General features: G+C 35.5%; 1 protein-coding gene across 1 annotated transcript; it reads right to left on the bottom strand.

Moving 5' to 3' along the window:
- Positions 1-1,220: 1,220 nt before the first annotated feature.
- cers3a (ceramide synthase 3a) lies at positions 1,221-17,378 on the bottom strand. The gene is made up of 11 exons (XM_079590148.1): positions 16,976-17,378; positions 13,432-13,613; positions 10,980-11,097; positions 10,176-10,294; positions 9,498-9,555; positions 8,440-8,490; positions 7,817-7,909; positions 7,371-7,499; positions 6,792-6,898; positions 6,510-6,663; positions 1,221-3,067 (listed from the first exon to the last, which is right to left on the bottom strand). Exons 2-11 carry the CDS (start codon positions 13,602-13,604, stop codon positions 2,942-2,944), a joined length of 1,128 nt encoding a protein of 375 aa, XP_079446274.1. The 5' UTR covers positions 13,605-13,613; positions 16,976-17,378; the 3' UTR covers positions 1,221-2,941.
- Between the last annotated feature and the right edge of the window lie 69 nt (positions 17,379-17,447).

Genomic DNA, 17,447 nt, shown 5'->3' with positions numbered 1-17,447 from the left:
TTTGTGGATTCTCTTACAACAGTAAGAGCAATAGAAAAACTCATTTATCAGCAGTCCGTACCCTGAGAACGGCGCTCTTGTGAGTGGATAAAGTTCATTAGAGTAGGTCAGCAGAGGCTTTAATCCTATTTCAAGTGCTTTGATTTCTCATTCCTCTTTGCCAAAGTACCACAGAAGAATTACTGCTTCCTGTGGATAGCGGGGCACAGCCAAGTGGCCCGTAATGAGCGATGGTCATGGCAAAATGATCTAGGCTGGATACAGTGGTGCTATGATGATATCTGAGAGCACAGAGTGCAGAATTGATAGCAAAATAAGTCTGCTGATTGTAGTGTGAATGTACAGTGTACAGCAGTAATAAATGCACTGATAATCACTGAACCACCCAGAACACCCTTGCAAAAAAAAAAAGGGAAAAAAATGAACAATTTGAACAACCGTTCTTGTCTTAGGACAACTTTGTTGATCCACTTCAAATGTTGACTATGAACAACAGTACTGGTGATGCTAACAAACACTATTAATGATAATCATGTTTAGGAGGAGAAGCGTTGTTCTTATGTAAGCAGAGCAAAATATCACCTGCATGACAACAACACGATTCCGGGTAACCCAGATCCTTACAGTCATCCCTGAAAAGACTTTACCAGATTTACAAGACAGCAGTGATTTATGAACACAAGCACAATAATGAATGCAAGTATTGTGACACTGTTTTGACACTATTATGAGTTGACACTGTAGAACACAGGTTGTGTGCTTTATTGCAGAGGTCAAGAGTGTGGTCAACTGCTCCATCTAGAGGCAGTACACTAAACAAAGAACTTGTTCAGTCGGAGAGAGTTTTAAAAGGCAGTTTGTTCGGTTTCATTATGCCATTAAGCTGCTTGACTGCCCTTTACACACATTGATTTTAAAGGGACAGTTCACCCAAAAATTTCAAATGCATTTATGTTGTCTCGGTCATGACTCACGGTCATGTTGCTTGAAATTTGTAAATGAGATTTAATAGTTAGGACAGAAGGTAGGAAGATTTAGCCACTTCTTTGTAGAGAAATGAGCAACTTGAATATTTTCTTTGTGTTGCATTAAATGCAAAATATATCTATAAGACGACATATAAAATATAATCGGTTGTAAAAATTAAATAAAAAGTAAAGTGGAAATTTAAACCTAAAATATTTTAAACTGGGGGTTCATTGAACATATAGGGGAGAAATAAAATCATGAAATTTATTTAAATGAACATTAAATAAAGATCAAATTATAAGCATTATAATATTGTATACTGAAATATTAGATCTTTATTACAATACATTTTGAATTAAACAATTTTAAAAAATACTTCAATTAAACCTTTAACTTTTCAGTGTAGAAAACAGTAAATGCATAAATTCTCAAAACCATCTCTGCTGATCTTTGGATCTTTGCATCGCCCCAGAGAAACAACAATTATTTGTCATACACACACACACACACACACACACACACACATGGCAAAGGCCTGAACTCATTCATTTCAATTCATTCTTTATCATTCTCTCATACACAGCCTAAAACACACACCAAATCAGTCACTCACAGATGTGAATATATTCAACAACCAGTTCATAAATGTCAATAAGACATATTAAACATATAAAATCTCAAATTTACCACATACAGCATTCAGATATACGTAGTTTTAAGTCACATACATAATATCTTATGAAAACATGTCTACACTAAACACCAGCAGAGCATCAAAACTTTTGGATGGATGGAATGCCTTCTATTCAAATTTGCATTTATTTTGTATATTTCATATTTATGCACTTCATTTACATATTTAATAAATTAGATTGTGCAGACCAGTGTGAAAATCATTTCACAATTCTTTAAAATTATAATTCAATAAATTCCGCTTCCTGTTATTCCAATTCAACTTCCTGTGGATGAACTTCAAATTGATGAACTGAAAGGCATGCAGCTAATTCCTAAATTCTGAGATTTGTGAAGCAAGTAAGATTAAAGGTTAAACACCTTCAAAACTAACTAATTTAATAAAACCACTTCTGGTTTTGTGGCACACACATCTGAAGGTGACTATTAAACCCCTGAATGACTGAAAGTCCTTCATTTTTAATGACAGCTGGTGATTTGAGTTGAGAAGAAGGCCATGTGGAGACTGCCATTGGGAGCGCAGATTCAGAGTACGCAATACGCATAGAAATGCATACGAGAAAACAGCAGTGCAGAGACTCCGTGACCTCCAGCAATCAGAAGTTAATGGAAATAACTTGCATTGACAAAAAAAGATGTTACTGCAGTGTGAACACCAATAAGCCACAATGTTGGACACATCCAATGTAGACATAGTAAAAGAAGTTAAGAACTATAAGAAAACGTCAGCTGTCCACGAGCCCCAGCTCCAGCGTCCAGAGGTTAAAGTGATACAAGGGTAGATGTTATTCTTCAAAATCACCCGCAAGAAATGCACTCTTGAGATTTTATTTTAGTCCTTTATAGAGGCAGAGGTTGATGTAAAACTCAGCAGCACGGCAGATGAAGCCTCGGTGGACGATGCCAGACGGCGAGGGCAGCCAGTGTGACGTGATCTTTGAGCTTCAAAAACAATGAGGAGTCTATTAAATCTTACAAGGGGTTTCTTTTTCTTTGTGCAGTGTTCTTTCATAATTACCCATGTGATCCTGTGCCACAATAAAAAAGTTCTTAGTTAAAAGGGGGAAAATAGGTTTAAAGCAGCCAAGACACACAGCGCCTCGCCTCCAGTGAAGCCGAGTGGAGAAAAAAAAAAGAAGGTTTTTCAGTGTTATTAAAAGATGCAATTTGTTTTGACGGGTCTCTGGCATATTATGTGGAAATAAATCCAAATTATGTTTTTGGCTCCTCACATCCCTGAGGCCAATTCAAAGTCATTCACAGTTTAAGGAAAGATGTGTCAGTGATGATTAGCTCCGCCTCCTCTACAGCCATTGGTCACTTTCACATGTCCGTCATCGGTCACACTGGTTTCCCCGTCCTCTTCCTCGTCTTCTTCATTGTCACTTCTCTCATCTTTGGTTAACTATCAAGAAAGATAGAACATTTTAAAATTATAAAGAACATTTTAAAAATAATAATAATTTATAGCGAACAACATATAACACTCCTTTATTTCTAAGCCGAACTTGAAAAAGAAAATTTGAGTGGTGTTTACCCATGCAAAACTATCTTAGGGTGTTGTGGGTGGTTGCCAGGGTGTTGCTATGTGGTCTGAGTAGTTTATACATGCCACAGTTTAATAAGTAACACTAACAGATACAACTTTTGTTTTAATACCGTATTGTATTAATAAATGTTAAAATTAACAGAGATTGATGAATGCTTTAGAAGTATTGGTAACACTTAGGGGTGTGCATAAGACTGACATGACACCTTCGTAATCATGACATGACACATTTCATGAATATGGAGGAGGTTTTATGCATGTTTATGACAACTGTCATTAAGTGTAATTTGCTCAATTATGACATTTTTAATGCAAATATGACATTGTTTGAGATGTCTTTATGACAACTTGACATAAACCAATACATCATAACCTGTCAGTGTCGACAACTTGACAATACCAAGACAACATAAATTGTCATAAACGTGACAGCAGATTAATTATCAAACTTAAGAAACCACTTAGCTTTATGGGTTAACATGACAATATTTTTCATTTGAATGACAAATTCAATTTGTACCACTGTAGTTGAGGTCAATAAAAATATTCCTGACACAGTTATAATGGCCTCATGACAGCCAATGTCAAAACCAATCACATGACACTTTAATGTAAAGTTAACCCATAAAGCTAAGTGGGTTTTTAAGTTTGATCATTAATCATTTTCAGACATATTTATGACAGGTTATGTTGTATTGTTGTCATAAACATGCATAAAACCTGTGAAGATGTGTTATGCATGATTATGAAGGTGTCATGTCAGGCTTATGCACACCCCTTCAACTAAAGTGTTACCGGAGTATTTTTCCATGGTTAGTTCATGTTATTTAATGTAGTTAACCACGAATGGAGCCTTACTGTTTAATACTTACATTTACAGGTTGAAATCAATAACCAAAAGTATGTTGCATAATAATAATAATCTTTATTTTATATAGCACTTTTAAAGCAGCTTCTTAAGGCACTTTAAACAATAAAAATATAAGGGGAAAAAATTAATAAACACACAGATAGAAATACAAAACGTACAAAAAACACTGGATTACAAAATAGTTAAAACCATCAAGAAAAAGCTAGACTTTTTAGGTTAGATTTAAAAATGCTTACATTTTTTGCATGTCTAATATGAGAAATGAGTGCGTTCCAGAGTCTAGGAATATAGGAAGAGAAAGCCCTGTCCTCTACAGATCACAAAAGTGTCTGTGGAACAGCTTGACGCTAAGAAATATATAAAGTTTAAAAGCATAGACAGATACTGAGGGGCCAGACCATGCAGTGCCTTATATGTGAGCATAAGATCTTCAAACCTGACTGGAAGCCAGTGCAAGGTCTGTTGCATACGTTTATTGATCCTTAGCTTAGGAAATATTTAAAAATCAAACAATAAGCAAGCAGATCTTTGAACTTCCTGTACTTTGCAAAAAACAAAAATGAAAACCACAACATCTGAAATCTGAAAATACAGCCGGTCTTAAAACATTAAACTAACGAGCCATTTAGAAACCAGACGAGCAAGTACACAATCCATCATCCATAGTAAATGAATCCGAACAGTCTGATGTGCACCGAATCACGAATAATTACAGTAGGTCCCTTCGAGCAACAGGCTGCAGGTACACAGAGCAGAGAAGCGATTGAATGTTGCATCCCTCATCCGCTCTGCATTTGCGAGAGATCGTGTACGCTGCCAGTGCAATCACTCTCAAATTATGACTCACCTTTTTCAATAGACTGAGCTGGAGTGAAAACAATGGAGCACTAAACACAGGCTGGCAGGGCTTATTTTAATCAGAAAGCGAGTGCAATGGGAAATAACAGAACAACGGCGCAGACCTGGACAACTCAGTCACCGTTACAAGCTCGTGTCATCATTTGTGTTTGGAGTATAATTCATGCAGAATGGCTTTGCCTGTAACTGCCAATAAAGGCATAGGCCTTTGCTTCACATTAATTAAGGCAGTGTTTCCTACAGGATCTAGCATGTACTAATGTACGCTACATGGATTTAATATCAATGATTTTTCAGGTGTAAATTGGTTGTAAAATGCAGTTGTCGCTCTCATAGATTACCAAACTGACAAACTGGAGACAACCATATTTAACGGCAGTGTTGATCTCTATTGGCGCTCATTTAGCACATAATTATTAAACGCAGCATAAGTAGCCTACAATTGTGTTCCTGGGCTGTACCAACCAACACTGGTATAACCAGCATTATGGGATTGTAACTAGACCGGTAAAGCCAGAAATTATGCAATGATAAATCACACTAACATTTAAGTTTGACAATAAATGAAAACCACCGTGTCATAACTGTACCAGCTCACAAGGCAACCGACAACTTTTCTTCAAAACAGCTTTAGTCAGGAACAGGTCCACATGAGATGTCCATCAATGTCTGACTGCATACATGTCAGTTTTATGACTTGTTAAAAGTTCATTTAGACGGTCTCAGTTCTGTCAGTTGAGATGATTGACAACTAGCCGAGGGTGGAGAGGTAATAGTGTTAATGGTATTTGTTAGTGACACATGGCCTACGGGCTGCATAGATGAACCTCATTACTTGTTTTACTATTATTTGAGAGTCATTCAGATCTGCTGCGCCTGGAACCATTTTATAAATGGCTTTATAATGTATTCAGGGCTTTTCACGCAACACTTAACCCCAGGTTAATGTCTTTTTAACCCTGGGTAAAGCAATGTTTCTCACTTGTAATTTTGAAAGGGGTTAGCGATGCTTTTAACCCTGGGTTATAAAGATCTGCAACCAACTGCAGTGCCAAAGGTATAAAGTGCTAAAATGTTATGGCGAGTTGTTTAGCAACAGACAATTATCATAATCTGCCTCAATAGATATTCATGAGCTTTGTACAATCAGAGAAACTTTCACATGCTGTTTTGTATTAAACATCTTGAAAGGTGATACTGCAAGTTCATCAGCATTTCACTTTTTTGTCCTTGTATTTGTACCATGTTTCAGAAGACCCAAGACAGATTCATGTCACAACTTTTACAGATGCACAAGCAAATATAAACAGAAATCACATACAGTAGCTTATTTGTCAAATCAATGTTATTAACTGCATACATTTTGATTTAAAAAAAAACTGTAAAACCAGGGTTTACAAACGTACAGTGAGAAATCTCTAAATATGACCAAATATTGCATAAGTATACTTACCAAGCATACTTTGTTACAAAAATATAAATGATGTGAGAAATGGAACAAATCTATATTACATGAGCGTGAATTGAAACAAATAAAACCTTCCCAAATGTAAATGTAGATCAACTTACACTTCCGAAAAGGAACATCTTCACCATACGTAGAATCAGATACGCCCAGAATATGTGGAGCATCAACAGGACGACAAGCATGAAGTTAAAAAAGTAGTATCCAAAGAATGGTGGGTAATAGTCAGTCGGGTAAACCCATGTGCAGTGAATGATCCTGGTATAAAAATACACAAGACAACAGAGATTTTTACAACTTTTCGTAATAGAAGTTATGTAAACTACGCCTGAGACTCTTTATAAGAACTTAAAGATGTAAATAATAGTCACACACAAAATTCTCACCAAAATGGAAAGATTATGATTCGCGTGGCTATGAAGATAGCAGCAAATACCACAAAGATGCTGTTGCAAATTTTTTCACATTTGGCATAGTTGAAGATCTTAGCGGACTGCAGAGAAATAACACACACACACAAAAAATATTTATCCATGCACATCTTCTTTTTTTCTTTTTTTCATGTGCCCTCCTGATCTTTAATCAAAATAACTTCCCCTCCCTCTAGCATCTCTTCTCTTCTCTGATTATGTGTTTACTGGTGTGAGGGCGGGACAACCTGTCACTCACATGAGATCCACCAATAGCAAACCACAACCATCCAACTATCCAATCAATTCCCCATGGACAAAACCAAGTCCCACCATACTTTTTTTTTTCATGTTCCAGAAGCCATCTCATTCAGATATACCTCACAGAGAAGAAAAGACTATCGTAACACTTCCATTTCATGGCGATTTTTACTACTGACATTTATAAAAATTCTTAAAGACACAATTCTAGAGGTAAAACACTAATAAAAAGGTGAAGGTAAAAGCCTTCAAAAAAAGAGAGTAATCGAATAAAGTAAGATTGGTCATATTAACCTCCAAAAGAATGTCTGAAGAATCATGAATGAGCATGACCAGGGTCCCGACCCGGATGTAGTTTCCACACCAGGAGAAAGCCAAGAGTGTCAGTGTGGCCCAATGATGGATGATCTGTTCTTTAAAGTCCTAAAATATAGATTTACAACAAAAAAAAGTGTTCACAGTAATTCTCTGTGACAGTGAAAAAAGTAGATGTGCTGTTAGATGAGATCTGTATCTGAAATAAAAACAACAAAAAATCTAGTTTTAAATAATAGATTATATTTAGCTTATAATATATAATAGCTTTATTTTGTTTTTAAATAATGATCAGATGTTTATTCCAGGCCATGTGATAAATGGTTAGGCTCAGACAAGACATAGTTTGAAGTTTAATTTGAAAGATTTCAAGTAGTTAAAATGTAAGGGTATAATTATACAGAATAAGATCACATGATACTGACCTTTCGTTTGACATCGAATGTTATTCTGAGCACTAGCGACAAATAGAAGCTCATCTCCACAATATAATACCAATACTGTGAATCCAGCATGGACTGCAAAAGCAAAAACAAAAACAAATAAGCTCTCAGAGAAACGCACAATAACATGGTATAACCAGTTTTATTTTTATGACGGAAAATGTAAAAGACTCGGATTTATCAGATATATAACTCAATGGGAATTATATGTTATTCGTTTATTGTGCTTTGAAGAGGGCACTTTTTTTGAGCGATTATTCTAGGAAACTCAATGTTTTGAGTGCCAATCTGGATGACATCATTGTTCTTTTGATTACAACCTGGAAGATAACAAGTGAACGGTTCCAAAAAACTCTTTAGCTGGGCCAACAAAAACCATCTTTCTTCTAAATATGGCCATGTTTGATTTGGAACTAATGTGAGCATTATTATCTGCCTTTTTTTATTAGCCATGCTGTAAATCTGAGCATTGCGTGAACACTTTATCGGGGCCGGGTCAAAGTGAGCAGAATCTCGTCTGCTCTTATTAGTGCAGGTAATATGAACAATAAAATATTCCTTGGAGCAAATACAAGCAAATTAAAGATCTGAAGTCTGGAACATACCTGTTTGGGATAACCATTCCATACCTCCCGCAAATTATAAAACCAGGGTTTCTGTGAGAAATAGATGAATCGATAAAAACACTGAATCAATAAAACGACAACATGGTCATTTTAGCCTCTAAACAAACTTTAAACAATTTTTTCTGACATGAAAAATTTGCTTTTTATCTATTTATTAATGACTGTTTCTAGAGCTGCAATGTGACTGTTCTAAAGCCTAGTGTGCTGCCTACAGCGTTTTAAGGCATCATAGGCATGATTCCCACACAAAGACTGTTCCAAAAGGCAATCCCTTTCGGAAATCCCATAATGCAGTGGTTCTCAACCAGGGGGATATGACTTAAAATGATTTAAAATAAGATAAAACCAACTTTATAATGAGCTAAATACTAAATATCAAGATATTTCTTATTTTAAATTGCCCTCTCAACAACTGTTTGTTTCCATTTGAAGAACCAAGGTTCCTACAGTCTTGGAAAATATGGATAATATATGAGAAAGCCTTGGAAAATTAAAACGCCATGAGCATTTTTATAATGAATATACAGTTTTCTAGGTTTGCCAAGCTCTAAAATCATTTTTCAGGTAGAAAGTGAGTAAAAATATATTGTTTAAAATCCTTATCCTCATTCCTTGAATCCTAAAAAGAGTGGGATCCCTTAACCCTAACCCTTAAACTTTTGTAATCATTCTTTTTTATTATTATAATTATATTAGTTCTAAGTTACTTTTTATATTTACAGAATCCATGAGCATCCTTAGGTTAAAATATATATTTTTAAACAAATCTAGGATTTTGTTGTGGATAATGGGGAGCATTTGTATGATGCTGCCCATCTAGTGTGTTTCAAATTGGTCTGTATTCCCCACAGTGCTCATCTGTCAGAAGCTTCACACACATTAGATCTCTAAACCCCTGAGGGCATCATAGAGCTGATCACAGAACAGGTTCAATGGTCCTAATCATGTCAATCATCAGTACAGGAAAACAGGCACAATTTCTTACTTCAGTTCAGATATGCATTTTTAAAGAAACCATAGGAAGAGGATAAACTTACATCATACAGGGCTATGATTCCACCGATGAACGCTCCCAGATAAAACACCAATCGCCAACTATAGAAAACCAAAAAGAAAAGAGGAATGCTCATGTGACCAGGGATTACATTCAGATCAAAACCACTAATCAACACTAGTCTGGACAATGGAACAAGTCAGCAACCACTTGGGTTTTGGGCCTTAGACTCAATGACCGCTGCAGTGCATTGTGGACATTACATGGAACAGTGTTTAATAGGTAACACTTTATGGTTTAATTTGTTAACATTAGTTAACTATGGCCTGGTTTCATTGACAGGGTTTAGATTAAGCCAGGATTAGGCCTAGACATTTAAGTAGCTTTTATAAACATGCCTTAGAAAAAAACATTACTGATGTGCTGCATCTTGAGACAAAACAATGGCACTGATATATTTTAAGAGATGTCAGTACAAGTTGCTTTCAGTTAAAACAGCTTGAACGTGCATTTTAGTCTAGGACTAGGTTTAAGCCTTATCTGTGAAAGCGGGGGGTTTAAGGATTAACAATACTTCAACAGCATTTAACAATGTTAAAAAACACTGATTTATCGTCAGTATACGACAATATTTGACATCAGAATGCAGAATTTGACCAATCACTGTTAATTATTCCACACAGCTATGTGGTAAGTCAAATGAGTTTGTGTGTATCCATACCTGGCCTCCCTGAATTTTTTCAGAACACTAGGACGGTCCTGGTTTCGTCTCCTCCTGAACCAGCGCTCCACTTGTCTACTTGACCAGCTGCATTTTTTACACAGACCATCTATATCTGCCTGATAAAAGATGGAAGAGATCAGTGTTGCAAGTCATGAAATACTGCAACCATCTCCTGCAGAAAAGTGCCATTTATTTGACCAAATCTTACCACAAAAAAAAATACAATAATACTCAGTTTTGCCAGATTTACTTTAACATTTGAAAAATAATTAATTTTAAGGGTGTATAATTAAAGAAACATTCAAAGAAATTAAAAATATATAAATAAAAAAATTATTCTTATCAAACGCATCCAGTCAGACTATTATATGAACTTGAAAGCATTGCATCAATTTCTGAAGGAGCCAAAACGGCTTTATTAGATAATGAACCTCAAGTACTTGGTCTGAGTTGAGGGTTTAATCTAATAATTAATTTTTGATTTATAAATCAGATTTTTTAAAATAATAAAACAATTAAATAGAAATCTTAAATATAGTAAAATTTTATTAGTATAGGTATATGGGAAAAAAGAAAAAGGAAAAAAATGGAAAACTAAATAAATCCTAAATATAAATCAATCACGTGATCTGGATGGAACGGAGTTCAATTCAAGTTTCCTAAAAAGCTTTAGAGAATCTTGCCTTAAATGAGGTCTTAAACAGTGATGCTCCCCCGTGATCGAGCCACAGGCCACTTTAAATCTGATGATGATCTGAAGTTACGAATGATATGTTGTTGAGTGAGAGGAGAAGACGTTACCTGTCCTGGGTTTTTTGACTTTGTATTGAAATAATGTTCAAGAACAGCATTGTGCTCCACTTTGTATCCGGTCTTCTCTGAAACACCAAACAAAGCTGCAAACGGTGTCGCTATTATCCTAGACAGAAGGACATTAGTAGAATTAAACCATTGACATTTTTTTATTATGTATATGTTGGCATTATCTTTCAAACATGAATAATCACTGATGCATTTTTTTTTACATCCTTCATATGAATCATATTAAAAACTTAAGGAATCAACGCAAAATGGTAGTTAAGCTGGTTTCAAAATAGTGTGGCCTTTCTAGTAAAAAGCTACTTTTTATTTGCAGACTAGCCGTGCAGGTGCAGCACAACAGAACTCTACCCTGGCAAAAAGATCAAGCTAGTTTGTGTTTATCTCAAAGCCTGACCACTTGAAAAGTGGCCAAAATCACTCTGAAACCATCTAATACCAGTCTGACCAGACTGGGAGAGGAAAAAACTAGGCCTTAAGCATTTTTGTTATGCATGGTTTTGTTTTTTGAGAAGGCTGCATAGCTGTTTAAGGTCTTTTTCATAGTTAAATATTTTGTTCAATATTTTGTTCAGATTTAGTGTATAGGTTACTCTTTACAACTCTGTGGGTGCGTCTCAATCAGCTCCTTAGTTCAGTAATCACGAAGTCGGCCATTTTAAGGCCCGTCTCAATCGCAGAATCCTTTCAGTGCACTGAAACCTTCGCTCCCTGAAAAGTCCCACAATGCACCGTGAAAACCAGCAAGCTCGCTGTTTCCTTACTGGAAAATCTGAAGCGCGAAACAAATCACATGTTTGTTTGTTTTTTGCCATAAACATACAATCGCTAGACAGGTAATTTACTTTTAAATAACAAAAAAAAAAAAATGTCAGAAAAATATCTGTGCTACTGTAATATACCAGCATAAATACCAGTGGTGGCATTGTCACCAGGAAGTGAGCTAGTGAGCTGATTGAGATGCACCCTGTATCTTGTATTTAGTTTATTAAGCCAAAACCCTAATTTCTTAAGTCACAAACACACATATTTTTTGTCAGCAGCTTAGAAGCTTATAGTGTACTGTAGCTATACTTCAAAAGGGTAGCTTTACTTTAAAATGAGCTTTTAACCTTAAAATGTTTTCTAACTTGATCATGTCGGTTGCAAAAATGGATCATTTAACAATTTATTTTAAACTGTACTGTAAATCCTGCATTAACTTTGTTTTTTTTGCATAGTTACAATAACAGGTTAATAACATTGATTGGCTTGGCCAATTTTTTAAATACTGCCTAACAAAGGTGCCTCGAAAGTGTGGCGAAACATATCAATCAGGTTATACAATTACTTTTTTGTGCCGTGATGTGATTTTATTGCCGCCTCAACCCAAATAATTTTGTAAGGAATTTAAATGAATTAGCATTATTGGCAAAAAAACATTTTAGATAAAACTGTGAAACTTTAGTTGATCCATTTTTGGACTAAATGTCTTCTATTATATTTGTTTTGATTAGCTATCTATCAGTAAGGGCAATTAATTGGCTGATTTTTGTAAGATGATCAGACAACGTTGGCCAGTTTCATAAACTTAGCCTCTATGTTAAGACTGTGTGTCTTAAGAGCTAGTCTGACCATCTAGCAGTTTGTTAAGAGGTAGTTTTACTTTTCGGATTCAAATTGGCCCAGTCTAGTTTTTTTATGTGACTGCTAAAATAAAAATGTTATAAGCAATGTTAAAGAAAACAAATTACAAGACTAACTTGTAAGACTAGTCTAAGCAGTTTACGCAACCATGCAGGCACAGATGTGGTATTTAAAATGTTTGATGATAAAGATAGTATACATATACACTATACTGTTCAAAAAAAATTTGGGGCAGTAAGATTTTTTTTTAAAGAAATTAATACTTTTATTCAGCATGCAAACATTAAATTGATCAACATTCACAGTAAAACAAATGAAAAAAAGAAAACATATTTCGTGTTACATTATGTTTATTGAGTTGGCCCACTTGATTAATTTTTTGCGCTTCAGATTTTCCATTAATGAAACATAGTGAGCATCGATGCTTCCTGGTTTTCATAGTGGATTGTGGGTTTTTCACTAAAAGGATTCTGCGATTGAGACAGGCCTTAAAATGGCCGACTTCCTGATCAGTCACTGATTACTAAACTAAGGAGCTGATTAAGACGCACCCACAGAGTTGTAAACACATTTACCACTAAATCTGAACTAAATATTTAACAATGAAAAAGACCTAAAACTCCACACACACAAAAATGGCCTTTGCTAGTTTTCTCATCTACCAGTCTGGTCAGGCCAGTATATTGGATGGTTTTCAAAATGGATCATTTACAAATTCTCACGCTGGCCGTTGAAATATATACCCTGAGTGATCGATCAAATTATAATTTCCTGCAACATAATCACAGAAATTCCACAACCAACTCACCTTTCAAACAAGTATCTGACTAGCAGGAAGACTAAAGCATACGGCACAATGACGTAGAGGTGGGAAACTTTGGCATAGACGAGCCCTTCCTCATCTTTGAGATCGGCCCACGTGAGGTCCCCCGGCAGCCACAACCGGTCCCACCACAACCACTCACCAATCATACCAATCATGACCACGATCTGTAGAGCACAGCAGAAGACAAGCACAGTTAGACAAGACTGCACGCATCACATATTACAAAAATCAGTGTTTTCAGTCAACACTCTGAATACACAAATCATTCAGGAGAAAGTGTGAGTGTATTCAACATGAAAACAAAATTGACGAAAAAGATGAGAGAAGATTTGGGAATGAAATAGGAGATATTGGAGGTTCAAATTTTGATTAAGGACATATTAGATATAGCATGTATAGGTTTAAGCAGTCGTGATAAATCGGGCTTATTCAGCAGTATATTTATGCCATAAATGATATATATATATATATATATATATATATATATATATATTACAGTACTCTCCTGCATCCATTTACACCTACAACAAACGTGCTATGGAAGCAGAATATGATAATACCACACAATAAAAGGTCAAAAGACTTTCATGAAACTATCATTGGTTAAATAGTTGAGATTCTGTAGCTCTAATTGTATGTATGTATGTATATAAATAACTGCAGATTCTGAAAAAGATTTGTCCAATGTGTTGACAGTAAAACAGCTCTGCTGCTACTGAAAACAGTATGTACTGTAATAGGGCCAATGGTAACCCTAAGGCAAAACCACATGTTTATGTACCAACACATGCCATGCACCTGAACGGGCAATACAAGTAAGGGCTGGTGTGAACCAACATGTTATCGTGCTGATTTTAAGTTCAAATCTATTTAGTGAATTGCATCATGTTAAACCGCAACTCACACCCAAGCGAATACAGTCCAAGTATTGTTATAAACAAATACACTGCAACTGTGCATAAGGGAAATATTAATGAGGCTATCACAAGTGAAAGTATGTCACAGAGAGTAAATTATTACATAATCCTGGGTTACACGGTTCACACGGTCCAGACTGGGTTAGTAATTAATCCTGGGCATCAAGTTGAGATATTAAACTGTACTGTAAATCCTGGGTTGATTGGCTTGGTAATTTTTTATATACAGCATAACAAAGGTGCCTTAAAAGTGTCTGTGAAATATCAAGCAGGTTATATGAGGACTTTTTTTGTGCTGTGATGTGAACTTATTGCCACCTCAACCCAATTAATTTAGTAAGAAATGTAAATTAATTAGTATTATTGACCAAAATATTTTGGATAAAACTGTGAAACGTTTTTGGACTAAATGTCCAAATTAAGAAATTAATACTTTTATTCAGCATTAACACATTAAATTTATCAAAATTGACAGTAAAGAAATGTATAATGTTACAATAGATTTCTATTTCAAATAAATGCTGTTCTTTTCAACTTTCTATTCATCAAATAATCAATTGGGGGGAGGGGTGTAACGGCTTCCACAAAAATATGAAGCAGGACAACTTTTTTCAACATTGATAATAATAATAAAAAATGTTTCTTGAGCAGCAAATCAGCATATTAGAATGATTTCTGGAGGATCATGTGACACTGAAGACTTGAGTAATGATGCTGACAATTCTTCTTTGATCACAGAAATACAATAGAATTTATTGAAATACAATTTAAATACAATAGAAAAAGGTTATTCGAAATTGCAATAATATTTCACAATATTATTGTTTTCACTGTATTCTTTTATTAAATGAATGCAGCCTAGGTATCACAATCTTTTAAAAACATTTTAAAAAAATCTTACCAACCCAAACTATTGAACTAATGGCTATCTAATAACTAATGGCTGACCTTTGGAGTCTGATGATCTTTTAATGTATCTGCTCATTCCTTTAACCATACCATAGCCGGACATTTTGGCTTTGATCAGGCAATACTAACAGCACACAATGGCAGTCTATCTCCATGACTGTACTATAACCAAAGAGAATGACCAGAACACCATGTCAACTGAACATAACAAAGAGCTCAGAGTTTGTTTGAACAAGATGCCGAGTAAACAAAGCTGCCTCTATGGAAGTGAAATAATGGCAAATGTTTTTGAAATAAAAAAAGTCTGTTGAATTGCACTACTTGAAAAGGATATATGCATTGCATTAACCATGCTTGCATTTTAATGCATTGTATTTTTAGGGCTTGCATTTTTATGAGCTGAAATACAACATGGTTGTATATTTAAGCTGTGGATATTTCAATTTCAAATACATTTTCATATCACTGTATTAGTCCATTAAGCTAAGCGTTGTCCAGCAATCCTAAATTATTGAGGGAAGCCCCAGCACTGCAGCACATCGCCGCGATATAAAGTTAAGGCAACTAAACAACCAAGAGAAATATATGTCTACCTCAAATGTAACATTTGTTCTGTACATCAGCATCAGGGGAATAACATTATAATCTCGTTCATGGAGAAAGATGCATGTAGGCTACACATGAACCGTGACGACACTGAATTAAACATAAAAACAGCCCTCACAATAATCACAAATACACTTACATTTCTATAAATCAGTTTTTAAGAATGAATGGCTTGCTCTAATTGTTGCTCTGGTCTTCGTCAACAACACGCGCTTGCACCCTCTGCTGGTGAGGTAGATTAACAGCAGATGGAGATTATGCTCGGTAATCTACTGCTTTTCCTGGATGTCAATGTTGAATTTGAACCACTGAATTTGTGGAAGCGAATTTGTAAAGCGAAATAAAATGGACCGAAAATTGCCTGTTGAAAATTATAGGTTGTATTTTTAAAAAAGTCTGAATATTTTGGAAGTGAAATATGAAAGGTGAATATGTATTATTGAATTTTTATTAATGAAAAAGTGTTTTAAATGTTTTGAATTGAAATATCCACAGCTTAAATATACAACCATGTTGAATTTCAGCCCATAAAAATGCAAGCCCTAAAAATATACAATGCATTAAAATGCAAGCATGGTTAATGCAATGCATATTTTTTTTCAAGTAGTGCAATTCAACAGGCTTTTTTATTTCAAAAACATTTGGCATTATTTTACTTCCATATGCCTCCTCCTGTACCGATCACACAGCATTATTATCATCCTTCCCTTCAACCCCAATACTGCCACACACAACTAATAATTATCTAAACTATTGCAAAGCCACTATCTTCTTTGTTAACCATTTCTGATAACAAATACCTAGGATAGGTGAACTGAATAGTTCAAATTCAAGAACTGACTAACTTTTTACATTTTCAAACTTTAGCATTACAGTACAACCCAGCTTATAATGGCGAAGTTGTCAATTGTAAAACACATTTCAACAAATGCAACAAAAAAACCTCCAGAAAAACCTGGGTTTAACATTATTTTCCATTGTCTTAAAACCCCAAAAGCTCTTGAACAGGCAGTTTTCCACAAGCTCTCCTTCATTGGAGACACTTTCAACACTTATTTTCAACATTCTTCTAGTTTAAAACTCCAAACACTTACCTGCGCTTCCTGTCAGTGGTTCAGTGCAGCGTTCAGGTAAGCGTCTGATCTCACGCCGCTCGCTCTGCGTTCCACTGGTGACGGTGGGAAAGTGAGCAACATGACAGCACTGCTGCTCTCGAGATCCACGGGAATGTTCTTTGTCTGAATTACTTTGCGGTCACACCCTGCCTTACTAGCAATTGACTTGCTTCCTCCCCTCCCTACTTACCCCCTTCTTACGTTCCGTAGATTAACAGGCATTTCGGTGGGTTCACTCATGCACACACACATAAAAACTGCGCCCTCACCTTATTTGCACAGTGCAACTGATAGAGCTGCAATGTGAGGTCAAGATAGTGTGTGAAGTTGAACAGCCAGATACGACAAAAAGACAGACAAACAGTCAATGACTCAGTTCTATGGGGTGTGTTTAGAGCAAAAACACGCTGCCTGTACTTGCACGCATTAGGTACCTGAAATTCAGGATACC

This window comes from Phoxinus phoxinus, assembly GCF_949152265.1.
Source record: "Phoxinus phoxinus genome assembly, chromosome: 2".
NCBI classification, from domain to species: Eukaryota; Metazoa; Chordata; class Actinopteri; order Cypriniformes; family Leuciscidae; genus Phoxinus; species Phoxinus phoxinus.
Note: the sequence above shows the minus strand (reverse complement) of the source record. Positions and strands in the feature narration are given on the sequence as shown.

Bases quoted from the DNA above. Each gene is read 5' to 3' on its own strand.
- cers3a (XM_079590148.1), bottom strand. From the start codon at position 13,604: ATGATTGGTATGATTGGTGAGTGGTTGTGGTGGGACCGGTTGTGGCTG. The intron at 11,098-13,431 runs GTGAGTTGGTTG...CCTTCTGTCTAG, and splicing joins GTCAGATACTTGTTTGAAAG to GATAATAGCGACACCGTTTG. The intron at 8,491-9,497 runs GTAAGTTTATCC...TATTTCTCACAG, and splicing joins GAATCATAGCCCTGTATGAT to AAACCCTGGTTTTATAATTT.